The following is a 22,782-nucleotide window of genomic DNA, read 5'->3' as shown; positions in this document are numbered from 1 at the left end:
TTAGATATTAGGAAAAAAACTTTCTAACTCTAAGGGTAGTTAAGCTCTGGACCAGGTTACCAAGGAGGTTGCAGAATCCCTGTCACAGGTTGGACAAACCCCTGTCAGGGATGGTCTAGGTTTACTTGGTCCTGCCTCAGCGCAAGGGGCTGGACTTGATGACCTCTCGAGGTCCCTTCCAGCTCTACATTTTTATGATTCTATGACCAGGGAAAAGATAAGGGGAAGGCGGGGGGGGGGAGGGAGGGATAATTTTTCAGTTTACCTGAGGCAAAAAACAGAATAGTGCCTCCAATATTCAGTCAGTTACAGAGTGGTTGAGGGAACTGGGAGTCAGGACTTCTGGGCCTAAACTTTCAATGATTTGGGGCAAAACCATTTTTGGGTGGCCAACTGAAAGCAAATCATAAGGGTCTGATTTTCAGAGGACGAGTGCTCAGCATTTTCTGAAAATCAGGCCCCAAAAAGATGTGTCAAAATTGGACACCCCAAAATGAATAGGCATGTTTGATAATTTGACCTCTCTGTGTCTGGATAACCCTTGCCTGACTTATGTCAGTAAAGTGCTGTGGGATGCCTAGAGGAAAGGTGGGTGCTCTGTAAAATAAATTGGTTTAACCTCCCTCTACGTTCAGTAGGTCCATATTATTTTATATCCCCTGGCACGACTGCAGGGACTGCAACAAGGAAACAAGCTGAAGGGATGTCCTTTCTGTGCTTCTCACCATCTTTGCTCTTATAGGGCCAGATTCTGTTCTCATTTATTCAGACATAAATCTGCAATAACTCCAGTGGAATTACTCCAGACTCACTCTGGTATAACCAAGAACAGAATGCAGCCTACTCCAAGCAGTGCATTGTTCTTGGCTATTATTTCCTTGACTAGCTGCATGTTTGACTCTTATACAATCCCCAGAGTGGCAATTTTTATTCTCATTCCAGCTTATGTGCTGGGTGTTTCATTGCCCCAGTACACGCCGCCACCCCTCCACAGTCCTCTCTGTGGTGGAAAGAATGTGTGTAATCTCATTGTCCTTGTCTTGATTAGGAAAAGAAGTGAAGTTTAGCTTGAGCTTAGCTAGCATGACCTAAATGCCACCTTTTTCCCAGGAGAGATGCAAGGTTATACGTGTGGCTTGATATTAGCTGGTTGGATTGTAGCCTAGGCTCCTGCCTAGGTGTTAGGCCTAGCAAGGGTACAACTCAACTAGCTATAAGGTGTTACCCTGAATCTCTACTAGGAAAAAGGAGTTAGGTCAGACTTGGCGACCTTAGCTAAGCTTGATCTAACCTGGAGCACTTCTCATAGTCAAGCCATGGAAGATTACAATGGCTTGTAACTTTATTGTCCCTGTGGGAGAGGAAAAGCCACAGATGCTGGAATCGTGTCAAAGAAAGGAATTGTCATTGTTGAGTCCTTTAGGACCTACTGTAGGGAAGCAGGGATGGAAACTTAGGGCCAGATCCTTCATTTCTCTCAGTCAAAACTCATATTGACTTCCGAGAGGGTAAGGACTGAGGGCCAGGTTCTGAGCGCCTCACTCATGCCGACCAACACTGAAAGCCATGTGTGTCCTAGGGTATGTCTACACAGCAGCAAGTCCCAGAGCCCGGGACAGCTAATGTGTCACGGGGCTCAGGCTTGCAGGGCTAAAAATGGCAGTGTAGACACTGGGTCTCAGGCTGGAGCCTCAGCTCTGAGATCCTCCCCAATCATGGTGTTTCAGAGCCTGAGCTTGAAACGTCTACAGTACTATTTCAAGATCCACAGCCTGAGCCCGGTGAGCTGGTCAGCTGACCTGGGCTTTGAGACTTGGTGTTGTGGGACTCTTATCATTGCTGTGCAGACAGACCTCTACTAACTACAGCGGGACCGCTCGTGGAGTAAGACACTATCCAGTGTGAGTAACAACATCAGATCCTCAGCTGGTGTAAATCAGCACAGCTCCATTGACTTCAATGAAATGATACCAGTTTACACCAGGTGAGGATTTGGCCTTTGGCCCAGAGTATTAGAATCTTGCTCTGAGCGAGGACTGGAGAATGGGGTACTCAGAGAATGTCTCTCTCCATGTTAACGTCCCAGTCAGGTCTTTCACTAGGTTGTTTGTGTTTGGGTTTTTTTAAAATCGTCTTAACTGGAGAGGAATTGAGCCTAATTTTAGAGATCCATGTGGGAGTAGATGGGTGTCAGAGTTTGTATAACTTTGTTATTCATGACTGACAAGTTGTAGGGGGTAGCTGTAAAATATAATTTTATGGCTCTTCAGGGTTACTGTAGACTCACACTCTATGTTTCCTCCTCTGCCTCAAGCTTAACAGTGCTTCTTGCATCTTTCTAGCATATTTCCTGTTTTTTCTCCCTCCAACTTTTGGTTCCAAATATTTTGGCTGGCTGCAGTCCAGACTGAGAACCAAGCAAATTGCTGGATTCTTCCACACAGCCTTCCAGAAAGCCACGGTAAAGCCGAGACTGGTGTTAGACGTTAGAGGTGTGGTCAAGCACCTCGTTTAAATACTGTCCCCACCCCTGTATTTAAAGAAGCTACGGCACAAAAATGAGAAGGATGCACATGCTGAGAGTGGGGTCAGATTCAGGCTACGTCTGCACTAGGAGTCAGGGATGTGATTCCCAGCTCTTGTAGACAAACTTGCGCAAGGACTCATTGAGCAACTGTGCTAAAAATAGTCGTGTAGCAACGGGCAATGGCAGTGGCTAGCTGCCTTGAGTATGTAGCCACAGTGTCCAGGGGGGTTCGTATTCAGCACAGCTAGCCTCTTGTGTGCATCACCAACCATTGCACACACAATGCACCAAGCTGTCCACTTGCACTTTCATTTATGCACTTTGCACGTGCAAACGAGGGGTGGAATCCTAGTCCTACCGGATTAAATGGCAAAACTCCCACTGATTTCCATTCTGACAGAATTTCATCCGTTGCGTTTTCCAAATATACCCTCCTTTGGAAACATCGCCTGAAAGGTCATTCTACAGTAGTTGGCATTTCATCTTCCATCATTCTGTTAAAGTGCACGTAGGTCGAAATGTCGATTCAGCAGAGCATCCTGGGTTAGTTTCATTCATCTCGGAACCTGCTCCTGTATACATCTCCTGAAACCCTTTCCTATGTTAGTGCCTCATCCTAAACCTTGCCATACCTTTAACTCCCACTGATGTCAAGGAGTTTTGCCTCTTCTGTAACTCCATGACCTATTTACTGTTCTGATGTACTGAGTGACCTTTGCATCTACTGTAAATAGAGTGATGAATTGCGCACTTCATCCCAGAATCCTTTGGAGACCCATAAACATGGATACATTTGGAAACAATGTTGCTTTTATATGGGTGGAGGCCAAAGGAGACCGTGGGCCAGATGAATCCCTGGAACAAGTCCATGGATTTCAGCAGACTTACTCCAGAGATGAATTTGGCTGGATATGTTGCCTGGGTCATTCCTATTTAATTAAAAAATATGCCAAGACGAAGTTAAGTGTTTAGAAATGAGCTTATCACTCAGAAATACTTTTATTCCTGGTAATAAAAATCCTCCCCCTCACTGCCCCGGATGCACACTAAATTATCACTGGGCTGGAATCCACAGCAGTTTCTCTCGGTTTGCAGTTCAGTTATCAGAGGCTACTGCTTGTCAGCTTTCTATGTCTGTTGTCCATGCCAGCACCTCTGCTGTTATTTCACTCCATGCCCCTGACAGCGCGGTTACAGCTACAATGCAGACAGACGGGGGTGGAAGTGGGGACTTACCACTGTGCAGCAGAGAGGCCAGAACCACCAGAGCAGAGCCAGCATCAGGAGAAGGAATAGGATCAACAAGGCGATGGCCAGGATGGTCCCATCAGACTGCCAGGGGGAGAGGCAAAGAGAATGTGAGATGCAGCAGGAGCTAAATACAAACTCCTCCCTCCCCAGCACCTGCAAAGCATCCTGCATTTATATGTGTGCACACAGTTCTTTGCACCCAGTAATTACCCTGATAGGCCTTTGCACATTGAGTTTATTTTTACTTACAAAGCACAATTTCCCAGCCCCCCATTTCCCTGACACCTTCCCTCCTCCTCTCACCCACGTCATCACTTAATCTCTTCAGTGCTAGTGGAAGCTGATGCCCTCATAGCCCTGCAGAAGGAGAGCATCTCTTTATTCAGAGGACAGGTGTAGCAGCTATGCAAGAGGATCCACCTCCAGGGGCAAGAAAGGAGTTCTTTGCCTCTCAGCAGAGAACGACAACAAGGGGGACCAATCAGAGCTGGTTTATTGAGTGATGTGGACACTTGCCCACTCTGCAATGGACTGAGACCACCAGTTCATTTCTTATAGACCTCCAAACAGCAGCCGGACGGTAACCCGATTTAACCTTAGAGGGCGGAGATGTTTGACGACTATGATCAGGGCCTTAAGCCACCCAGTCTCACAGTTAATTTATCTGTCACATCTAGATGAATTAATGACAGTGGCTTTTTTGAGGTGAAAGGCTATTCTGGCTCAGAAGCAGCTCAAAATACCAGTTAAATGGTCCATAGCTACATGGGATTCTGCAGTTGTCATCCAACTACATATCATGACCACTGGGAGTTGATTGGCAGGACTGGGACTAGAACTCATATCCTCCTGCTCCAAAAGGTGGCACTAAAGGTGAAGCTCATTAGCTCTTCTCTTCTCTATCGGTTCTTAGACAGTGCTCATCAGCATAGTATCGCAGCACCTTCCAGTAGTGCATTAGCTATTAGCAGCGTAGGGACTAGATCACAGAGCTGGGCAGTTCTGAAACCAATCAGTAGACGGCCATGGTGCACACACACAGTAACCCAGTGGGTTTTCAACCTTTTCCATATCAGAACCCTATCTCCCCCCTAAGGATTCCCCTCCCATCTAGCTGGAACCCCTCTCCCATTTAGCAGTACGGGAAGGACAGGGTAATTGCAGCCCCCTGACACCTGTTTGCAAATCCCACATTGAGAACTTCTGCACTATCCCACTCACTGCAGCGATCAAAATTGAACATGACATGTCTCATTGCTTCCAGATTTAATTTGAGGGATAAGGTCTTAGCTTCCTGAGATAAGCCAGTGTTTCTATGCCATTCCTGTCTTCTATCATCAGGCTTTGGGATCAGCAAGTAGGCAATTCGTTTTGGTTGGAGTCCAGTTGAGATGTTTTTGGTCTAAGAGCCAGACGTTTTTTTTTTAAAAAATCAAGATTACAACTTCTTATGGAGGCCTCTCATGATATCAGGTTGAACTGGAGGGTTCTGGAGGTTCTGTTATCCAGGTGTTTATTTAAGTAGCTGTCATTCATTAGCTGACTGATCACAATGTTATCGTCAGCAGTGTGAGCTCAACCAATGAAAAATCAGGTCAGGAAGGTTTCTCAAACCCGTTTGGAATTTAGAAATAATTGCTAGAAAACTGGCAACCCAATCCCCCAAACACAGAGAGATGGAGAGAGCCAGCTCAGGCAAAAGAAAAATCTCCCCAAACCTTTCACGGGACCCCAACTAAACGCTCTAATATATGCTGGGGATCCCTATGATCCCTAGCCTCGGATCAGAAGGGCACGAAGTTAGCTTAAAGCCACCACAGCCCACCCCGCTCGCTCCCTATGCTTTGTGTTCTTAACTTCACAGTTAGAGGCACAGCACAGAATCTCTCCCATCGTGCCCTCACTGGGAGCTGCTGAGTACTGGGCACTCCAGAAAAGGTACCCCCCCCCCCGCCCCCATTGCATTAGCTGCCACAGAAGCACAAAAGAAACAGACTCAGGAAATTTTTAGACTCTCATTGCTCTTTGCTCCCATCACTTCTTTGTTGCCCGTCGCTCACAAAAGCATCTTTTAATTAACAATAGCCTACAATCTGAGTGCTACAAAACAAAGAAAAATTAAAGAGCTTTTTATAATTGTCTGTTAACCACAATTTGGTTTTAGATTTTTCTTTTGCAATTGCCTGTAAATACCCTGCTAGATTACCCTATCGCATCTGGTTTCATGCTAGGCATCTTAAGTTGCCAGATATTATACTGTATCTCAAAGCAAAGAATCAGCCAGACAGATTTGGAAGGATTCTACGCGACATTTTCACGTCCTTACGCAGGCAATTACTCTTACTGAAGTTCAGCTTTGTCTCAATGAGGATTGTAGGATTTGATCTGGGTACCCACCAAAAACGCTACCTTGAAAAAATGTTGGCTTTAATTTTTACAAACTTCAAAAGATCGAATCTAGAGTTTGTGACTACAACTTCTGAAATACATAATGTTTTATTTTACCAATTTACTGATATTCTCAGCCTATTAATACTGTGCACTGTGTACTCTGACACAAAACACATTAAAAATAAGAGTGATCAGCCTTTTGTCTAAAACTCCATCAGTCCTGAGTGATTGCGTGAATCCAGACTGCTGAGACAGCTGTAAAAACCTCTGCCAAACACTAGCCTAGGTGTAAAACTTGTGTAATTTACTCCTTGACAACTGTTGAGATGCACCAACTATGCTTGGAGTGGTCTTTTAGTTTTAAATGTCTTGCTATGATACCAAATAATTTTTAAAAAATTTTTTGCCTCTAATGTGCTGCAGATTTTACATGGTAGGACTCTGATGTCCAGACTTTGAAACAAATATGTTGGTAGAGAGAGCAAGGCAGACGTGGGATGAAACCATATTTTCACTGCTAAAGAGCCCAGCGAAGCCAGAAATTGCTGCAGAGTGTTGTTGGCAGTGGAAGGACAATGAAAACAAACACTGGAATATATTTTAAAACATAAAATTGCTCTATTAATAGGAAATCTTATAGAAAACATATTGGAGGCATTTCCTAATAGATTCCTTCCTCCCCCCACCCCTGAAAAATCATAATAAAATCCAAGAATTCTTGGCTTAGGGACATCAGTAGTCGAAAGAATGCACTTTACAGTAAAGCGCACACATGTTAAAAACATATGGCAGGATCCATAAATGCAGGGTAGCTGTGGAAGGTTTTTCTGTAAGGGAAACTTTTCACTTGAGTTCTATTTTGGCATTCTATTCTGCATCAACACTTCAGTCTGGTGTTAGTGGGTGCTGTGCCACCGGAGGTGCCCATCTGTCAGATAAGAAGTAAAACTGAGATCCCAACCACTTATTTATTATTTGTATTATCGTAGTGCCTAACAGCCCCAGTCACGGACCACGATCCCTTTGTGCTAGGTGCTGTACAAACAAAGAAAAAAAAGATGGTCCCTGCAACAAAGAACTTATCATCTAAGTACTGGTCTTTAAGGATCCCGTGGTACTCAGATGTGTTCATACAAGAGGAACCTGAACCAGAACCTTGGATCGCCTCACACTCAAATTTGGGTTTAAGAGTGGATTGAAAATTCAGTTCCATATTCAACAGTTGTGTCTTATCTCTAAACTCTCACAATACGTCATTGAGGTGAGTATTATCGCTATTTTAGAGGGAGAGAAAACGGAGGAACTGCAAGTTTATAGCATGGCAAAGGTGCTCAAATATGTACCCAAAGTCCTAGGAGGGCTTTGACAGTCCATGCTTTGACAGTCCGTGCTGCTGAGGCTTCACTGCTATTGTTATTTGAGCGAGCTCGATCAAAGCTAGCTCAGGTACGTCCACATGTGCTTCCGTCACACTGCTGACTGCAGCGCAGACATACCCTTAGACACCGAGGGGGATTTCCTCCAACACTTAGAACTGGCCTAACTCCAACACTCACGGAAGTCCATGGGAATTTAACCGTTGGCTTTGTGTGAGCAGAGTTAGGCCAGTGTTCCTGAAAATCCCACGCACAGCTTTGAATGAACTCCCAGCAATTTTTCTCTGGAGAGAAAGGAGAAACTTCTCTGTTGTTCAGTTTCCTTTTTTGATGTACAAGGGAAGGGAAGATAATGGGGTGAGCCTTCTTCTCACCACAGATTTAGACGGCTCTTATTGTGAAGCCCCCTTTCCATTAGACTTCACTGGGGACAGCTTTCATTACAGAAGTGACAGCTGACATCTATCATTCTTTTTATCACATATGTATTAACTTTTGAAACAATCTGGTGAAACAATCTGGTCCAATAAAAAGGAAATGAAAACTCTTTAGATTCCAGTTTGCTTTGATCACATGCTGTGTGCATCTTCTTGAGTGGCAGCCAACTCGGTGAGGGACGTGACCATAAAATACCTGCTCTAGGCTCACCCAGTGTATGTAATCTAGTCCACCTTGCTATGAAGTGATATGCCCTATGGAAAAACCCAATTGAATTTAAAAGATGAAATTCTTTGTGTAGGCTTTTGGCGCATCCTCTGTTATTTGTATTGTGAGAGTGCTACAGACCCTGCTGAAATCAAGGCCACGTTGTGCTAGGTGCAGTACAAAAATATAGTACGAGACAAATGGGGAACTGAGGTCAGAGAGGACAATGCTCTAATCCTGCAAATACTTACACAGGCTTAATTTTTACTTCAGTGAGACTGCCCACAAGCTTCAAATTAAGCATGTGCTTAAGCTTTTGCAAGATCAGGGCCTAAGTGATTTCCCAACGACATACAAGGAGTCTGTAGAAGAGCTAAGAGAGGAATCCAGATCTCCTGAGTCACAGGGCCATGCCTTAACCAGAAAGCCATCCTTCCCCCCCATCTCCTGCCTATTAAATTCAATAAGGAATTGCATCTCTGCTATATAATTTGGTAGGATGGCTACAAAAAACCTACACAAATCTCAGCTTCCTTATTAAAGACTAAAGGCTTTAATGATGAATTCTAGAGAATCAGGGTTGGAAGAGAACTGAAGAGGTCATCTAGTCCAACCCCCTGCTCAAAGCAGGACCAATCCCCAATTTTTGCCCCGGATCCCAAATGGCCCCCTCAAGGATTGAACTCACAACCCTGGGTTTAGCAGGCCAATGCTCAAACCACTGAGCTATTCCTCCCCCTGTCACCACATGCTGCAGTCATGCCTCTGATTGCTGGGTAGACATACCCTGAGATCTACCAAGACAATATGTACGTTAGCGACAGAACAGGCCTCAGATGCAGGGCCTGCTGCAATGAAAAGACTCACACTGACTGGGCTTTACATCAGGCTCCTAACTGACTTCCACCTGGCCTGGATACAAGCTAGCCATCTAGGGGCAAATGACTTCATGTTCCATTTTTCCACCCTCAGAACCATCCACTACTCTAACAGAGAGAGTGCTCAGTAATTGCTATTATTCCTCTTGCAAAGCAACTGTCACACAAGCACCAGTATTAAAAAACCCTGCTCTTTCTATGCTAGAGGCTGAAACAGGACAGGCACTAGTGAGCAGCTGCACACGTCAACTTGAGTGATGTTGATCCTTGTTACTTTATCGGGACTAACAAGACTTCAGGTGTTACAGTTCTAAAAGATTAACAGCCTTGCAGCAAGGAGCAGCTCTGACCAAAATGAGCTGGGCCTCACAGTTGCTAAGTCTCAGCACTTTGCTTGCAGCAGTAGAGGAGTATCTTTATTATCTTATTTTACAGAGATTGTTACATTTCCTTTTATCCTGGCTTAAAGTGAATTCTGTGGGATGGATGCAGAGAACTTCTGTGCAGCAACCTGCTTCTTTTAGGGCCAGTCTACTCACAGACTTGCACTGAAATAACTAACATCTTTTCCATGCAAGTCTGGGTGTGGGCATTATTATTTTGGAACAAAATCAATGTATTTTGATCTTGCTTGAGCGGATAATAATAAAAGATATTACCTCACCTCCCTCGTCTCTCTGGATAATACTAGACTTTCATTTAGCAATCAGAGTCTGTTATCCACACACACTTGCACCGAAATAACCAAAAGTATGAATTAAAACCCATTTAGGTCTTATGATGCAAGTTTGTGCATAGGCCAACCCTTTCTAAAAATATGCTACATACATTTCTTTGGGCATCAACTGAAGCAACAGAAGCTATAGAAATGACAGTGGAAGAACTGATTTTTCTCACAATGGTCAGTGCTTGTGTTGATGGGTTTTATTTTTTGTGGGCTGCGAAAAGAAGAAAAGTAACAGTTCTGAATGTCTTGTCTCCCCATAGTTGTATGCGACGCCACGTAAATTAGAAACTGTACTAGAGGAGTGATGGGAAAAGTTTCGAAAGAATCTTCTCTCACTTGCCTCTCAGATTCACTCCTGCGGCCCCAGTCCTGCAACTGGATCTATGCTGGTGGCCCAGTTTGCCTGCATGGAACCCCACTGAACTCCACATGAGTGCACGATCCACCTGCAGAATCAGGACTAGAGCTGGTTAAAATAATTTTTTTTAAATGGAAAGTGCAGTTTTCTCAAAATTAAAACATTTTGTTGGAATGTGTTGATTTCAAGAAAAATTTAGATGGGGGAAGTTTCAGAATGAATTATTATGACTTTCTCATTTTGTTTTGACAGTGTTGAAACATTTTGTTTGTCAGTAAAAAGGTTTTGTTTTGATGTTATCATTTCCATTAATTTTGTTTTGACTTTTAAAAGTAGTATTTTGCTATAATGTTATATTAATATATTAAATATTATATGTATGCAAATTTCATCTTTTATGTTTGAACATGATTGAAATGAAATTATTCAATGTCATAGAAGCAATATGTTTCAAGGTTTCTGGATCAGTTTGGGGGGGAATATCTGTTTCATGAAAAATTTTAACTTTCCATTCTGATTCAGACCAGCTCCAATCAGGACCTTAGCTTGTAAGTGGCACAGGGCATGAGCATGCTTTCTGTGGAGTAACCTAGCATACTTGTGGGTGCTAATAAAATAATCTACCTAGCAATATTAGTGCACAGAACAATTTCAGCAATTCAACTCCTAGTGTGATCTGTATTAGCAGAAAAGGTCAATGCAAATTATATTTGCAGCGTAAAGTAATTAAGATAAATTTATTTTAAAAACAAATCTGAGACCCTATGCCCTATAGTCCCCACAAAGCACTCCCTCAACTAATAAGATACAGGTCAAAGGCCGAGGAAAATGCTCATTAAATGTAGTTTGCATTTCACAAAGCTTCTATTGATACAATAGTGCAGTTCACCTTAATTGCCTGTAGACTTAGGAACGCTGATAATTGGCAAAGCCTTCATTCTACAGTCCAGAGCAGAGTCAGAATTGAAAAATGCATTTAGAAAGGAACTGTATTGAAGAAAATAACCCCAGAGTGAAGGGGGCCTGTTGTTTTTAATACAGTCTGCAGTGCTTTTCACAGTCACATGGTCTTTTTTGTTGTTATTGTTGTTTAAAGATCAAATCCACTCACCACTGCTGAACATTTGAAAGTAGTTTAAGTTTCGTCTGTCTTCCAAATGGCCACAAAACCGATGCAGAGGTGCATCAAAGAGTCCTTTTTCCTCCCAGTTTTACTTCTAAAATTGAGTAAAGGTTAAGAGGCCCAGTTCTGCCTTCCTGCTAATTTTAATGGGAGATACGCCCATGGGAGAACTGGAATCTAAGTGCAGTTCTTATGTTTTCGGAAGTGCTTGGCCTGTACCACATCTTGTTCCTCACCAGACATTCCAGGCAATTTGTTACTGGTCACCCCTGTCACCTCTACTGCGGTGTGACGACTGCCTCATTAAAGGCAGGTCTCTAATCTATAAGGCCTTCCATCTTCCCCAAGTTGGGGTCCAGTGCAGGGAGTCACAGGCACCCATGTACAGTGTCCCCAGGGGTTCTGAATTCCACAGCAAGGCTTGGCTTGGCTCAGCTGCTCCAGCAATTCCGGTACTGCACCGTTTTCTGAATGTGAAACGCTGCCCAGGACTGTCAGCTGCTGTGAAGGTGCTCGCTTCCTGGCTAGGCATTAGATCACTCCATGATTTTCCTCTCAAAGAGCCATTTGCAGCTTCAGAGTCTCAAGCCGTGTAACGAGCGGGGCGTTGGGGTTTTTTTATAGGTGCGGGATGGATTCACAGCTTTGAAGAGATCAGCCACGGCACGTATGGAGGCAACGTAAGCTTCTTCCATGCTGCCTCTAGCCAACGTGCCTCACTCGTGAGCTGACAGAATCCCCTTTCCAAGAGAAAGCGTAGCTTATTTTTCCATGCTCATTCAATCCAGGACCTCCCTGCTGAGACTGCCTGCTGTGAGGTGGGAAGATGTCCACTGTGAACTGGACTGACCCCACAGGCCACAGAACTAACGGCAGATTACCACCAGTCAATAATTGCCCTCGTCTGTTCACTCCCTCTGAAGCAGTGGTTCTCAAGCAGGAGTACACAGACCCCCGGGGGTACGCAGAGGTCTTCCCAGGGGGCTCATCAACTCATCTAGATACTTGCCTAATTTTGCAACAGGCTACCTTAAAAGCACTAGTGAAGTCAGTACAAACTCAAATTTCATACAGACAACGACTTGTTTAGACTGCTCTATATACTATACACTGAAATATAAGTACAATATTTATATTCCAATTGATTTATTTTATAATTATATGGTAAAAATGAGAAAGGAAGCAATTTGTCAGTAATAGTGTGCCGTGACACTTTTGTATTTTTATGTCTGGTTTTATAATCAAGTACCAGTAGTTTTTAAGTGAGGAGAAACTTGGGGCTATGCAAGACAAATCAGACTTCTGAGAGGGGTACAGTCATCTGGAAATGTTGAAAGCCACTGCTCTGAAGCACCTGGCATTGGCCACAGTCAGAAGACAGGGTACTGGACTAGATGGACCATTGGTCTGACCCAGTCTGGCTGTTCTTATGTTACTGACCTTGGGCAGATCTGAATGCTCAACCTACAGGAGAACCTTTCAACAGTTCCTTCACTGACTCTTTGAGCCATCCTGTCCCCTTGCAAAAAAGTGCTTTACATTTCTTCTTAGCTGAGACACGTACAGAGCTGCAAAAGACCTTAGTGCAAACAGCTGCAGTGCATGTCCTGCCTGAATTCGTGTTCCTCTGAGCTGCTGGAACTTAAAGAAGGACTAAACCATATTCGTACCATTGACACTGTCACGTTGCAGGGGACAGTACAACTTAGTTCGAGCTTCGATCCATACCAAAGGAAGCTGAAATGATCCCATAGGGCCTGATCCTGAAATTTGCTGAGGGTGCTCACCTTACATCGTCGGGGCCACAAGGAAGGATTTTTAAAGTGCTCAACAATGCCGAACTCTGCTCCCATTAAAGTCAATAATCAAACATCTCTTGACTCCAATAGGAGCAGAATTAGGCCACTTTTGAAAACTGCACTATTAATTACCATCTGTCATGAGATGTAGCCTCTGGGCTCTCTGATTAAAGGGGGAGAATGTGGAGCAGTATGACATCTACAGCATAAATACCAGTTGTCAAGTTCCAGACTTATGGGTCTGGAGGCTACATGGATCCTTATTTTCTATCTCAAATAGAAGAATATATTTCTCAGGCAGACATATTAAAAGGCCCTGGATAAACCCCGTGTTAAATGCAGCAGGGAGGGAGTTGGTAATAGTCATAAGAATAGAAAATCACAGTTTTTCTTGGTCTATGAAAATACTCCAAGCCATTTGTATATTTAAAAATTATCCCTAGCTGTGTCCTGCTGTCTCTTCAATCCAAACTGTAAGCACTTAGGGCTTGATTGAGTCAGGGGATACTTTGACTTCTCTCAGCACAAAGGCCTTGGTAACAGGAAACAAAGGAATCTCCTAAAAACAAAAAGGCCCACCCTGGAAGACATGTACCTTTCTAGGACACTGGAAAACAGGCTGGCAGCAGCCCGCTGAGACCAAGAACAATTCTAGTATGTAAGAAAACTAGCCTTATCTCCCAAATTATTAGATTGTGAGCTCTTTGGGGGAAGGGACTGTCTTTTTATTCTGCGTTTGTACAATGCCTGGCAGAAAGGGTTGTGGTCCAAGCCTGAAGCTTCTCGGTGCTACTGCAGTACAAATAAATAATAATACATTCATAATAAATGCTGAAGAAAACTGGAGGTTCCTTCCTACCCCCCGATCCCACCAGGAATGGGTTGAGACACATTGCCAGGGGCAGTACAGAGGATATTGATTATTAAATATTATTTGTACTACAGAAGTACCTACAGACCCTTTCGGAGGTGGAGGCCCCGTTGACCAAGTGCTGTGCAAACATATGGTGAGAAACAGTCCTTGCTCCAAGAACTTACACCCTAAATAGACAAGACAGGCAAAGGACTGGAGAAAGGAAGGGCATAGATTGGAAGCTCTTTAGAGCAGAAAACATCTTTTTCTTCTGTGTTTGTACTGTACCTAGCACTATGGTAATACAAATAATAATTATCCCCATTTTCCAGATGGAGAACTGAGGCCTAGAGAGATGAAGGTCCAAGGTCACACAGGGACCTGTGGCACAACTGGGATCAAGCCCAGATCTCCTGAGTCCCAGTCTAGTGCTCGAACCACAAGGCCATCCCTTCCCTTTACTCTTGCTCCCTCTGGCCCTGTTCTTTGTCTATGCAGAGGACTGAAGTCTCAGGGCTGTATATTTGGAACCTTTCCCCAACACTAAGTTCACCCATGTGGGCAATCTTTGTTCCTGTGTTTTCTTTTGCTTCAGGTAATGCACGAGCAATACAGGTTTAGAATCATTCATGGAGATGGGGAGGATTCTTTCCCCTGCTCTCTACACGAGGACATGACATTTTCAAATAAAAGAAAAACAGAGCTTCCTTTTTTAAAAGGTAAAAGTTTAGAAAAGGCAACTTTAAAAAACCTCCAAGACAAACAAATTAATCAAATATTTCCAGCCAGCCGAGCCTTGTCATACTGGAGATCCTGGCATCTGATCCCACAACTAAATGTACAAACAGCCCACTGTCTCTGGGACTTTAATAATGCACTCACGCCAGCCATTCCCTTTTCTGACGGGGTAGCTGCCAATGGCCAGGCAGTCTGGGCCAAATGCCACCTTCACTTAAACCCATACCACAGCTACTCAACTTGAATGGGGTTGCATGACAGTAAGGAGGGGCAGAACTTGGCTCTTTGTCCACAAACCCCCCTGCTTTACGCAGTAATTTCCCCTTGCTACTGAAAAAAAGCCAACTTTCTAATGCTTGTCATCGCCAGCCAAAACACAGCCATCCTCAGCTTTGGCTTGCAGCTAGCAGAGCCTTGGAAGGAAAACAAGAAATATGGGTTTGGTCTGAGAAAATTGGGTACAAGCTTAATATTTAAAAAGACAGAATCTCCCTCCACCCCCAGCACTCTCTCCTATATTAGAACAGGGGTACCTGAATATTGCAAGACTGAGCACTGCAGTAACAGCATATTGGGAATGAAAGGGTTTCATCTGCATTCCATAACTTAATAACATCAGACTGGAAATAAGGCGTACATTTTTAACTGTGAGGGTAATTAATCACTGGAACAATTTGCCAAGGGTTGTGGTGGATTCTCCATCACTGGCAATTTTTGAATCAAGATGGGACGTTTTTCTAAAAGCTCTGCTCTCGTTCAAACAGGAATTAATTCAGGGAAGTCCTATGGCCTGTGTTATGCAAGAGGTAAAACTAGATGATCACAGCAGACCCTCCTGGTTTGATGATCTATGAAAATGCCCTTGGGTTTGTATTGCATTTGATAGAGGAGCTGAGATGGATATATGGACTGACCTCACCAGCAACAAAAACCTCTTTATTCCCTGAAGCTACAGGGAGAGGTTGGTGGCTGGCCATGCTTTATAAAACCACATAAACATAGGCCTTGAAGGGACCTTGAGACCTAGTCCATCCTCTTACACCGAGGCAGGACCAAGCAGACCTAGACCTTCCCTGTCTCTGGACTTTGCCAGCTGCATTTGGCTCTTTGGTCCTGCTCTGGGCAAACCTGGAGGATGGGGGAATAGGAACAGAGTACAGGCCTTCTTGAAACATCTCATTTTCCCCAGCCAGATTCTGCCCTCACTTCCCTCTGCTCGGCCCAACCCTGCGGTCGGCCAGAGTGTGCTCTCTCTCTAACCAACTAAGGGTAGGTGTTGGCTAATTAATTAGGTCAGGCTAACTTTATAACCTGGCAAGCACTGGATATGATATTCCTGGCCCCTCTGCAGGACACGCTGGTTTTCCATTGCTGGCAGATGGAATTCTGCTCTTAGCTTTAATGATCTCGCAGGTGTGTGGCATGGCCCAGCCAGGTTTCCTGTTATAGACTTCAGCCCTCAGATATCAGAATAGCAATAAGATATTTAGACAGAACAAAAACAATCTGTGAGTAGTATTGAGGGGGTGGGGTATTTAATTTAAAATCACAATAATGAGATTTTGAGGGAAATCTCTCCTTATGTAACTCCCCTTCTAACTTCTTATTACCAATTATGTAATCCTGAATTAGCGCTAAAGAGATTCCAAGAGCTCTGAACCTTGGGAAAGTTTGGATCCAGATTTCACAGCTCACTCCTAACTCTATTAAGGGCCAAACTTAAATAATGTATCAGCTCTGAACACAATCTCTCTCTTTAACTTTGTGGAAGTTCAGAGCTCAGCTTTGTAGCTTAGGCCCCTACAGTACCAGCAAATCTGACATAGAGTAAGATGAGGAGTGCTGGTCAGAGTGACAGCAATGGTTCACATAAAATACAGACAGACCTAAATCAATCTTCACTTAAAGCTTGAACCAAAACATCTACTGGGGCTAAAACCTTCCCTTTGCTTTGTTGTTATGCACCATTGCACTTCTTGTGTCAGTCCAGAAGTGAAAGTATCAAAATTCCACATCAAATACAGCTCCTGCTTTACCACAGTAGAGAATTTGGCCTACAGTTCTTCCTTACATCTGATTTCTCTCTGTGCTAAAGAGAGATTCAACTTTGCAAAAGCAACCCGTGGAATTCTAAGTAAATGTCTCTTATTGACTCCAGAAGGATATGATCAAATTACAACCAAACCTTTGTTTAGCCAAGGGTCATCCCTTCTCATGAGATCTGAAAGTCAAGCTGGGTTCTTCCTCACTCCCACATCCTCATCAATGGTGCATTTGGAACTTGGTTTATTTTGCTAATGCATATGTGCATCTCTAGACAAATTCTGGACTACCTGATATCTAGCACAAGACATTTAAAGAGGCTTCATGTATATAACTAACTTTGCTGTCTGTAAGAATTGCTTTTGAAAATCCATTCTGTGATTAAGATGTAAGAAGGAAAAATAAAATCTTAAACCACTGACCTCCTGCAGATTATTTCACATCTCAGGCTTGGAAATAGCCAATTTTATTTTTTTAATGTAGACTTTGTACAGTCCAGATCACGTCTTTTTGTTTTGTTTCTAGGTTATTACATTTTTCCAAAAACATACTTTATTATGGAAACACTGACAGCCTCTTGACTGCAAATGCTTCTCTTTGGAAAAAATGCATATTTTTTTTGCATTTTTTAAATGTTTTACTCAGTAAGCCATGCTTATCTATGCTATATTAAGAACTGGAGAGATTATCATCATCATTTCTTCTGAGAGACAGAGAGTTCTAGTGGACTATAAGCAAAGCATGGGAGTAAAATATCCTAAGTGACTTAGGAGCCTTTTTCCCATTTTAGTCACTTTTGAAAATGGGATTTAGCCACTTTTGAAAATTTTGCCCTTGCATTTTTGGTTGTCACTGGCTTAGGTCCTCATTCAAAAAAGCATTTCTATTCAGGAAGAGTGCTTAAAATGCTTAAACTTTAAGCATATTTTAAGTCCCATTGTGGCCAATGGGACTTCGCTTTAATGTATAAAGATGGACTTAAGCACATAGGATCATAGAATATCAGGGTTGGAAGGGACCTCAGGAGGTCATCTAGTCCAATCCCCTGCTCAAAGCAGGACCAATCCCCAACTAAATCATCCCAGCCAGGGCTTTGTCAAGCCTGACCTTAAAAACCTCTAAGGATGGAGATTCCACCACCTCCCTAGGTAACCCATTCCAGTGCTTCATCACCCTCCTAGTGAGAAAGTTTTTCCTAACGTCCAACCTAAACCTCCCCCATTGCAACTTGAGACCATTACTCCTTGTTCTGTTATCTGGTACCACTGAAAACAGTCTAGATCCACCATCTTTGGAACCCTCTTTCAGGTAGTTGAAAGCAGCTATCAAATCCCCCCCTCATTCTTCTCTTCTGCACACTAAATAATCCCAGTTCCCTCAGTCTCTCCTCATAAGTCATGTGCTCCAGCCCCCTAATCATTTTTGCTGCCCTCCGCTGGACTCTTTCCAGTTTTTCCACATCCTTCTTGTGGTGTGGGGCCCAAAACTGGACACAGTACTCCAGATGCTTAAGTGCAGTCCTGAATCAAGGTCTGTCTGACTTTGGGCAAGTCACTAAGGGCTTGTCTACACAGAGACATCGTGAATGGTAAATCGGGCTGTGCATCTACAGTGCTCTAGCCTGCCATATGCTCTGTGGCCATGTGGACCCTGCTAGGATGCGCTGAATGTTCCATATAGTAGGGAATGCTTAATGCACAGTAGCAGGGTCCACACGGTCACTTACAGAAGTCTACATTACAAACGCTACAGTGACACAACTGTGGTGCTGTAGTGAAGACCCTTACTACCTCTACGGAAGGGTTTTTTCTGTTGCTGCAGTAAATCCACCCCCTCAAGAGGTGGCAGCTAGGTCAACGGAAGAATTGTTCCATCGACCTAGCAGTTTCAAAGCTGGGGCTTAGGTAACTACTGATTATTACTGGGTGGGGAGGGGCAGGCCTAGACGTACATCCCAAATCTGAGTATCCCTCAAACTTTGCAACATTATCCCCTCTCCAACACATCAGTGAGTAAGTTTGTACAATTTCTTGAGAACGGTGGGAGGCAGAATCAACGGCATCAGTCCTTATGACAAGATTCCTGTTTGCACATGCGTGTGCAGAGATTGCACACACAGCCTGCAGCTTTGGAGGTTGTTTCAGCTCTATAACATAACAACTCTCTTTGTCATGATTATATAAAAAAAAAAAAAAAAAAAAAACCAACCTAGCTGTGACTGATCTGGGTCTGACAGGTATTTGTCAAGCATCATCCCTCAATGCTGGAAATGAGATCTATTTTGGGCCTTCCTAAAGGGCTTGGAATTGGACCAAGCTAGTCATCACATATGCGTCTTACTCCTTGTCTTCAGAATGTTTCCCTCGTTTTCTGCTCCCTGAAACGTTGCAGCAGATTTCACACTGCAGATGGAGAAGTGCAAGGAACGGCTTATGTTAGACTCTGTGCGCTCACATAAAGTTCTGCTTATGCTCAGAGGGAGTCTGCGGAGCTGCATCAATTTACACTAGCTGAGGATCTGGCCCTCTATTTCACTGTATTTGGAGCCACAAAATAGCACGTACACTGCTAGCCTGTCTCCCCGTGCTAGAAGGGTGTGGCACCATGCCCAGAGTCCGGCTCAGGTCCCTTTTACTCAGGACTTCAGCTTTGTTTCTTCCACATAAAATTCATACAGCACATCAAATCATCCTCTCCCCGCTAACCTGGGGATTTCTGCAGGGGCCTATCTATTCCCTACAGGCCGGCAGGGGGCCCTGCCTCACTGGACCACACTTCCTCACGAAGAGCCTTATTTACCATTGCCATGCACAAGTGCAAAGCTCTAGCAAACCAGAATGGTGGCATTTTACACCCCCTTTTGCACTGGTGCAAATGACTATAATCAATGGTAAATCCAGCTGTAAGTGCCCATTCCGAAGGAACTCAATGGGAGTTTTACCATTGACTTCAACAGGAGCAAGATCGGATGCTAATGACACACTGTGGGCAATAAACGCTTTGGTGTGCAAACCTAACAGGAGAGAGATATAACAAGATCTAATGGCTGGAAGTTGAAGCCAGACAAATTCAAAATAAGACTCAAATTTGTAACAGTGCCAATAATTATCCAAAAAGAAAAGGAGTACTAGTGGCACCTTAGAGACTAACCAATTTATCTGAGCATAAGCTTTCGTGAGCTACAGCTCACTTCATCGGATGCATCCGATGAAGTGAGCTGTAGCTCACGAAAGCTTACGCTCAAATAAATTGGTTAGTCTATAAGGTGCCACTAGTATTCCTTTTCTTTTTGTGAATACAGACTAACACGGCTGCTACTCTGAAACCAATAATTATCCATTGGAACAACCGACCAAGGGAAGTGGTGGAGTCTCCATCTTTTGATGTCTTCAGATCAGGACTGGATGCCTTTCTTGAAGAGATGCTTTAGTCAAACACAGGTGACTGGGATCCATAGAGGAGTAACTTGGTGAAATGCAATATTCTATATAATACAGGAGATTGGACTGGATGATCAAATGGTCCATTCTGGATCTAAAAATCTACAAAACTATGATTTTTTTAACATGATGTAACAAATCAATAAACAGAACTCCCTGCATCTCTGTGAGCTCCTGGGCAGTTATGCTGAATATGCTGCCTAGAGGGCTGCCGAGGGTTGGCTGTGCTGCCAGCACCTCGCTGGGAATTGGTTTGGCCTGGATTTTTCAACATCACTTACGGCTCCTTCCTCGGAATGTCAAAATTTTCCACTTTTGCAAAAACGGAGTCTGAGTATATTAAAAAAAAAATAAAAAGAGGGGTTTTTTTCTTTTGTATTAAGTGTTTGAAGGCTAAGTTTGTTAGGGTTTCTGTTTTCTTTACAGGATCAGATAAAATCCAAAAGGAAGCATTGGTTACATTTTTTTCCCCTTGAAGAGTGAACGAATAGAATCAATGCAAACAAAAGCAAGTCAAATTAACCTAAACATATGCAGTTATAATAGCTAAGCAAGGGGCCCACAGGTTTTACCGATGCAGTTGATATTTGCTGTTTATTGACACTTAGAAACACAATTCCTGCAAATTGTACAGGTCGTTAATTCATGTGTTTCATTGCAGTTACCTTCCTCTTCCCTCTGTTTGTCTGTTAAAGCCACTCAGTGAGCCTAGTCTTTCATTAGGGTCAGATTGTCAACCCTGAACGCAAACAGTGATGAGCAGTTATTTAATCCTACAAAAACAACAAGGAGTCAGGTGGCACCTTTAAGACTAACAGATTTATTTGGGCATAAGCTTTCGTGGGTAGTGGTTTTTTACCCACGAAAGCTAATGCCCAAATAAATCTGTTAGTCTTTAAGGTGCCATCGGACTCCTTGTTGTTTTTGTGGATACAGACTAACACGGCTACCCCCTGATACTTAATCCTACAAGTTACTTTAATGGAACTACTGGTGTGAGTAGCCGTTGATTGTTGGGAGTAAGGGATTCACAATCTCGCCTTTAGTTCACAGGCTCTTTTGGGGGAAGGACTGTTTCTTTTGTACAGCCCCTAGCACAATGAGGACTCCTCATCCTGATTTGGGACAGTGGGTTCTACTGCAGTACAAATATTAAATAATAGTAATTTGGAATGAGGTGTTCATGTGTTTGATTAAAGCCATCAGCTGAAACATCGTGGCTTTTCAAAACAAATGTTTTTATCAAATAGTGAGAATATTAGAGCTAGCGAATTGCACCGCAGTCTAGTGAAATGTTCCATACATGTTACATGTACACTCGCATATATTTCCCGAGGGCTATGTCTACACTGTGAGTTAGGGGTGTGATTCCCCTGCTCGTGCACACGGGCTCACACTCGCTCTCATGCAGTTGTCACGAGTGTAAACAGCAGTGTGGCCACAGTAGCACGAGTAGCCGTAGGGGAGGCACAACTGAGCCGTGCCAGGTACAAACCCACCCGAAAGCGGTAGGTATGTAGTCAGCGTGGCTCAGCCGTGCCTGCACGTCACTGCTAGTGTCACTGTGGCTGCCCGGACACGTATGCTTGTGCTAGCTTGAGAAGAGCTAGCGTTGAGTATGGGGGAGGGAGAGCTCAGTGGTTCGAGCATTGGCCTGCTAAACTCAGGGTTGTCAGTTCAATCCTTGAGGGGGCCATTTAGGGATCTGGGGCAAAAATTGGGGATTGGTCCTGCTTTGAGCAGGGGGTTGGACTAGATGACCTCCTGAGGTCCCTTCCAACCCTGATATTCTATATGTACACTAGCAGGGGAGTCACACCCATAGACATAGCTTCAGGAGTCGCTTCCAAAGTGATCTGGTCATTTAGGTGCCTAACTCCCATTTAAATCAACTCCTGCTGAATAAGGAATAAGGTGCCTCAATACATTTGAGAATCTGAACCCTAAGTGGCTAAGAGCCAGATTTTCAGGGCCTAAAAATGGGGAAAGGCGCAGAGTAAGATTTTAAAAAATGCCTAAGCAAGTTAGACTCCTAACTCCCACTGGAATCAGTGGCAGTTAGGAGTCTATCTGCATCTTTAGGTGTTAAAATACCTTTGAAAATCTGGCTCCAAATCCCTGCTGAAAATGGGACGTAGGCTCCTAGACATTAAATGCTTTTGAAAACTTTAGCCTGGATCTAGTATTCTCATTGTTTGATAAAATGTTATATATCTAGAGAGATTGCAGGGCTGGGGGACAGACAGACAGACAGATTGATAGAGTGCAGGGACTGATAGATTTGTCTGTCTCTATTCTCTAGGAGTCTTTAGATGCTGGACGCAGGAGGCAGACCCTAAACTGTTAAATTAGCTTAGCTCCACTGACATCAGTGAAACTGCACCACTTTTGTCCAGCTGAGAACCTGGCCCAGGATTTCAGGTAACGGGATGTTATAAAAGCCTTGTCAGGCAGGAGTGATGGCGCTGACAGACTCAGTTAGTGATCTGATGACGGCATTAATCAATGCATCAATGATTTAGGAGTCAGGGAGATTTTATGATGCCTTGTATATTTTAGGTAATTGGTTGCTGCAAGTGCAGGTTTATGTGAGTGTGAGTTCTCCCCTTAGGAGCTGTTCATTTCTCTTCTTT

General features: G+C 43.6%; 1 protein-coding gene across 5 annotated transcripts in view; it reads right to left on the bottom strand.

Moving 5' to 3' along the window:
- ANTXR1 (ANTXR cell adhesion molecule 1) overlaps nt 1-22,782 on the bottom strand; it is a 223,681-nt gene that overhangs the window by 125,164 nt on the left and 75,735 nt on the right. For all 5 annotated transcript variants that reach the window (XR_006287538.1, XM_007065475.4, XM_043536338.1 and 2 more), the window contains exon 13: nt 3,764-3,859. Coding sequence is in view for 4 of the 5 variants with exons in the window: in XM_007065475.4 (XP_007065537.2) it covers nt 3,764-3,859 (96 nt within the window). In the remaining variant the exon portion in view is untranslated. The remainder of the gene's footprint in view (nt 1-3,763; nt 3,860-22,782) is intronic.

The sequence above is a fragment of the Chelonia mydas genome, chromosome 26 (genome assembly GCF_015237465.2).
Source record: "Chelonia mydas isolate rCheMyd1 chromosome 26, rCheMyd1.pri.v2, whole genome shotgun sequence".
Lineage (NCBI taxonomy): Eukaryota > Metazoa > Chordata > Testudines > Cheloniidae > Chelonia > Chelonia mydas.
This window is presented reverse-complemented; position numbering and strand designations above follow the sequence as displayed.